General features: G+C 52.1%; 1 protein-coding gene across 2 annotated transcripts in view; it reads left to right on the top strand.

Annotated features, from left to right (window-relative positions):
• Window positions 1-912: 912 nt before the first annotated feature.
• The window catches only part of SLC7A9 (solute carrier family 7 member 9), a 32117-nt gene continuing 27029 nt past the window's right edge, over window positions 913-6000 (top strand). For both annotated transcript variants that reach the window (XM_069550310.1, XM_069550311.1), the window contains exons 1-6: window positions 913-1183; window positions 1767-1916; window positions 4301-4448; window positions 4728-4970; window positions 5426-5551; window positions 5744-5843. In XM_069550310.1, coding sequence (XP_069406411.1) covers window positions 1830-1916; window positions 4301-4448; window positions 4728-4970; window positions 5426-5551; window positions 5744-5843 — 704 coding nt within the window. In that variant the 5' untranslated portion in view covers window positions 913-1183; window positions 1767-1829. The remainder of the gene's footprint in view (window positions 1184-1766; window positions 1917-4300; window positions 4449-4727; window positions 4971-5425; window positions 5552-5743; window positions 5844-6000) is intronic.

Genomic DNA, 6000 nt, shown 5'->3' with positions numbered 1-6000 from the left:
AGTTTACTCAAACTCATGTCCATTGAGTCAGTGATGCCATCAAATCATCTCATCCTTTGTCGTCCCCTTCTCCTCCTGCCTTTAATCTTGCCCAGCATCAGGGTCTTTTCCAATAAGTCAGTTCTTCGCATCAGGTGGCCAAAGAATTGGAGTTTCAGCTTCAGCATCAGTCCTTCCAATGAATATTCAGGACTGATTCCCTTTAGGATGGACTAGTTGGATCTCCTTGGGAAGCCCCGAATTGGCTATACTCCAATACAAAATTAAAAGTTAAAAAAAAAAAAAGAGTGGCTAGATGTATTGTGTATAACTGACTCACTTTGCTGTAAACACTGTAAATCACTACATTGTAAATCAACTATACTTTGACTTAAAAAATTAATTTTAACAAAGTCCTATGAGCACGGGCCTGGGCCAGTTGAGCAGCAGCAGTAACAAATCACAGAGGCGTGTGGCCAGGGCTGTAGGTGTGGACAGAGCAGGGGCCTCACTGTGTCCCCACTGGACAAACTCTCTTGTGGATCCAGAGGGCGCCGAGATCCAGCCCCTGGCCAAGGTGAATGGGAAGGACTCGTCCACCACCCTGCAGCTTTGGTCAGAACCAGAGGGATGGTGGACCAAGGACGCTGGAGGAAACTCCTGAGTGGGGAGGGAAATTTCTTCCCGTCCTCCCCAAGCCCCCACCTTGAAAGAGGGCCACATGCAGCTTTGCTGTGCTGCCTGCCTGGAGTTGTAAACACAGCCTATTAAGATAACAGAAGAGTGGGCTCCAAAATTTGCCTCCTCTGGTTCATCTTTCAGGAAGAGATTTCTCCTTACAAGATGCGGCTGATTTGGAGCAATCTGGTTAATTTTAAAACAAACTGGAAAAAAAAAAAAAAACTGGTCTGAAAAAAAAAATAATAAATAAATAAAACAAACTGGTCTGGACACAAGCGAACAAAACAAAAGCATTTTGGAGAGAAACTGGCTTACCGAACCCTCCCCTTTTTTGCATGGTCTACCCGTTTCACAGATTTTTTTTTAAAAAAGGTGTTTAATAATTACCTTTGTTGACCTCTGTACCTTCTGGCTTACTCCTCTCCTGGGCATGAGACATGGCCATTCCTAGGACACAGCTGTGTGGAGGAAGGTGGTCAGACACCCAGGGGAGATCCCTGGGCTTCTCGAGGTCAAGGTGAAGGTAAGGCCATCGGTGATGGGAAGGTTGGCAGAGCCCCTGGCCTGGGGACCCGAGAGGGCCTTTATCTGGAGAAAAGGAACAGGAAATGACCACCAACTAGTTCAGCCTTGTACTGTTTTATTTTCTCATCAATGCTCTTCGCATCACTCAATGAAAAAATATCTGTACTGTGGATCTATTACGCGCGAGGGGCTTAACCTTGGAAACTAATTGTGAAAAAAACTTTCTTTCCTCAGACTTGACTCCATTAAGTAGATTCTAGAATGTTTTAAAATATTTCTTCTTAAAAGCTTTTGAAAAAATGAGCTTGGGCTGCAGAATGACTTTCAGGCATGTCACTGCTGAGATATAGGACTCAGAGGATGGGAGACGGAACGCGGGGCACTGGAGGAGTTTGGAAAAGAGCCTGGAACCCCAGTTGCCCCAGGGTCTGAAGGGCAGTCAGGATGTTGTTGGACCCGAGCAAATTATGCCTACGGAGTCGACAGCTGCACTTTTCCAGCTGTAAAACTGTAGATAGTTATCTGCTCGTGAATCAGTGCTCACAACCCACAGCTGACTCTATCTGCACCTTGTCTGCTAGAGTATCTGCTGAGCGAACACCGGTGGCCTCCTTGCAGCCTCCTAGAACTGGTGGGAGGGGAAAATGGAAGAGACGAGCCTGAGAAAAAGGAGGGGGGATGAGAAGTCGATCCAGAGCAGCGAACCCAAGACCACGAGTCTCCAAAAGGAGGTAAGGCCATCCTTGGGGGCAGGCCCTTCCCCGGTCCAATCGAGGAGGGGTGGTTGTGCACAACCAAATCATCCTCCCCCTCCACCACACACAAACACAGCACTTCTGATTAAACAGTTTCTCACACTCACACCCCTTTCCTTCTTGCCAGTGAACTCAGCATATTCTTGTGAGGCTAATACGTGTATGTGCTGGGTAAGCACCCAGAGGGCTGGTGTTTGCTCAGGCCAACAGTCTTTTCCCAGATAGTCAGAGACAACTTTGGATGTCAGATCCCTGCTCCAGCACCTTCACCACATGTATCCTCTTAAGTTTGAATTCCTCCTGCAATAGGCAAATCCCATTTCTTCTTAGCCAGTACCTGGGGTGGCGAATCTGGCATGGGAGTGACATAGGTGATCCCTCTAGGTTGGAATGTAGTAAGGGCTGGACCAGGGCTTCCCGAGTGGCGCTAGTGGTAAAGAACTCACCTGCCAACGCAGGAGGCATTAAGAGTCGTGGGTTCGCTCCCTGGGTTGGGAAGATCCTCTGGAGGGAATGGCAACCCACTCCAGTATTCTTGCCTGGAGAATCCCCATGGACAGAAGAGCCTGGAGGGCTGCAGTCCGTGGGGCCACAAAGAGTTGGACAGAACTGAAGTACTTAGCACACACAAGGGCTGAACTTGGAGTTGCCTGCAGCTTAGAGAGGGGTAAGATGGGGTTGTCACTGGACCTGTGAGGAGGGAGAGGTTTGGGGGTGTGGGGGAGTAAATGGACAAGCTTCAGGCTCAGAGGATGAGGAGCAAGGGTGCCCAGAGTGAGGTCGGGGTGGTGTCAAGGGCAGGACGAGTGGGCTAGGCTCTGGGCAGAGCCTCTGGAGCTCCTATGTCTGGCTGCAGAAGAGATGAAGGAGGGACCAGGGGCTTGACAGGGGGAATGATGTGGCTTGACTGTGTGTCACCTTGGGATCCCAGGGCCCCAGGAATTGGCTGATGAGCAGCAACACCCTCCTTTTGGCCGTGAGAGAAGCACAGCCAAGCAAACCCTCAGCATGTCCTAAACCTGGGCCATCAGAGGAGGAAATCTGAGATGGTCATGGGAAGCAGAAGCTGATACTTCTCTGGACCTCCACTCCTCCAATAGTGTGTCCCTTGGAGGCTGGTCACAGCTGGGCTCTTCCATGTTCTCTGAGTTGGAACTCTGAGTGCAGCCTGTGCCCAGAGAGACAGGAACACGTACATTCAACTCAAGCTCCAGAAATCAGGCTGGTGGCTTCGGGGGGCTGATGTTATAAGTAGGAACATGAAACAGACCGTTTTCTTCCTTAGAATTTTTTTCCTGATTCATGTAGGATTTACACAGAGTGAAACACACAGATCTTCAGTGTTTGATGAGTTTGACAAAGTGGTCACCCCAGAAACTTCCCTCTTGCTCCTTTCCAGGTGGCAACCCCACCCCTACCCCTCCATGTTCTATCTCTGCAGATTAGTTCTGCCTGTTGTGGAATTTCATGGGAATGGACTCGCATGGGGTGTGTCTGAGCCTGGTCTCATTGGTAGGAAGGTCATATTCTAAAAGAGGGCATCAGAGAAAGTTCACAGCCCCTGAGTGTTTCTGTCCCCGGAGGCCTCGTCACTCACCTCTCACCCCCATGCCCCTGGCCAGGAGACCCAAACCCTGACTTTACTCATAGTCTGGGGGAGGAACCCCATGCCACTCGGCCCAGTTCAGAGGTAGGTCCTAAGGGCCTTTATTGGTGAGTGACTATCGAGTGAGGCTTTACCACCTGGGCCTCTTTGTCAAGAGCGGTAAGGGCTGGCAGTTGGAACCTCAGCCAGGCCTGTGAACTGCACGGCTGTGAACCCTGGGCTGTATCTGGATCTTTCTGTTCCTCTGTTTTCTCCGCTGAAAATGGATATCATAATGGCATAACTGACTCGTTGTGAGGATTAACAGACTTGATCCACACAAGCAAGGGGCTTTCCAGGTGGCAGAGTGATAAGCAATCTGCCTGCCAATGCAGGAGATGCAAGAGACTTGGGTTGGATCCTTGGGTAAGGAAGTACCCCTAGAGGGGGGAAATGACTCTACTCCAGTATTCTTGCCTAGAGAATCCCATGGAAAGAGGAGCCTGGTGGAGTTGCAAGGTTTGGACATGACTGAGCGTGTGTGCACACACACACACGCACACACACGTGCACGCACACGCACACACAAATCCCCAGGAGCAGCACCTGGTGCTCTCCCTGTAACAGCACAGGGTGGAGGTGCCTGGGACTCTGGACTGCCTGGCTGTAGCCAGTGTGGGAGGCGAGGAGGACGGAAGGAAGAGGGCTGCATCCGGCCATCTGAGCTGCACCCTGTAAAAGCACTAACTCTTCTCTCCCCCGCTCTACAACCCAGCTGGGCCTGTTCAGTGGCACCTGCATCATCGTGGGCACCATCATCGGCTCTGGGATCTTCATCTCCCCCAAGTCTGTGCTCAGCAACATGGAAGCCGTGGGACCCTGTCTCATCATATGGGCCATGTGTGGGGTTCTTGCGACACTGGGTAACAAAGATGCCCACCCTGGCAAAGACCCCCTGTTGCATGTGGGGCAGGATGTTGGAGCTCTGTCTGTGTAGGGTCGTGTCGCTACCCGGATCCCCCTCAATGCTTGTGTGCAGATGTGTGTAAACTGGGGTTTACGGAATGTCCAAAGGCCAGAGCTCAGGATGAGGGGCACCATGGTTGGCTCTGGGAGCACAACCTCCAGTGAGGAGAGGGGCTCCCTTGACAAGGGCGAGACCTCATGAGGGGTCCGGGGCCCCCTTTCTCTCTGTATTCCAGGCGCCCTGTGTTTCGCGGAGCTTGGCACAATGATCACCAAGTCGGGGGGCGAGTACCCCTACCTGATGGAGGCCTTTGGCCCCATTCCAGCCTACCTCTTTTCCTGGAGCAGCCTGTTCGTCATAAAGCCCTCATCCTTTGCCATCATCTGCCTCAGCTTCTCCGAGTACGTTTGTGCACCCTTCTACTCCGGCTGCAGCCCTCCCCAAGTTGTCATTAAAACCCTGGCTGCCGCTGCCATCTGTGAGTACCTGTGAGGAACACCAGGCAGGGGGCAGAAAAGACCTGGCACAGCTAGGGGTGGAGAAACTGGGCTCCTGCACACCCAGAAAGAGGCCGGGTGGACCTGGAGGCGCTGGCAGGGAGCAGGGCCAGGGCTGGCCTTGGTCCCAAGCCTGATGGCCTTTGCTGTCCAGTCTCCGCTCTGCGGGGCCATCAGAGCTGTCGGGGAGGGCTGGCTGCAGGCTGCCCCACAGGACAGCGCTTGGCTGGAGTCTGGCTGCGTCTCCATTGCTCTTGGAGGTGGGGGGGGGACAGCCCTGGCTGGATTTCAAAGGTGCATGGATATGGCAGTGGAGAGGGGAGGCTGGGAGGGAACGGGGCCTGGGAATGGAAAGGAGACTCTTTCCAGGGCCTTAAGAAAGGAGGGAGGTGTTGAGCGCATAGACACAGAACAGTGCCCACCTCTGACTTCGCAGTGCTCATCTCCACGGTGAACGCGCTGAGTGTGCGGCTGGGAAGCTACGTCCAGAACGTGTTCACGGCAGCCAAGATGGTGATCGTGGTCATTATCATCATCAGCGGACTTGTCCTCCTGGCCCAAGGTGACCTTCGGCTGCAGGGGAGGGTGGGGCCACCTGGAGGTCTTGCTGCTAAGCACGCATTTCATGCAGCAATTCAACGGAAATAGTTTCCCAGTTGTTCAGAGTTTGTTTAATAACCTGAGGTCATTAGTCATCCCCTTCCTTCACGCAGTTCCAGTCTGGTCAGCTGATAACTATCTGGCTTGATTACAGGAAATACGAGGAATTTTGAAAACTCTTTTGAAGGCGCATCATTGTCTGTGGGCTCCATCAGTCTGGCATTATATAATGGACTCTGGGCATATGATGGATGGTAAGGCACTCGGTCTAAGACAGCACACGTCTGCCAGTGGGTTTCATTAGGCTATCTTCCTGAAACCACATGGAAAGCAATAACTTCTCCTTTGGGGGGTTTGGTACTCTAACATGTACCTTCACGTCTCCCTTTTGTTAAGTACCCTACCCTTCAC

The sequence above is a fragment of the Ovis canadensis genome, chromosome 14, assembly GCF_042477335.2.
Source record: "Ovis canadensis isolate MfBH-ARS-UI-01 breed Bighorn chromosome 14, ARS-UI_OviCan_v2, whole genome shotgun sequence".
In the NCBI taxonomy this organism is placed as follows: domain Eukaryota; kingdom Metazoa; phylum Chordata; class Mammalia; order Artiodactyla; family Bovidae; genus Ovis; species Ovis canadensis.
The sequence above is the reverse complement of the archived record's forward strand: the minus strand, read 5'-3'. Positions and strand labels throughout refer to the sequence as shown.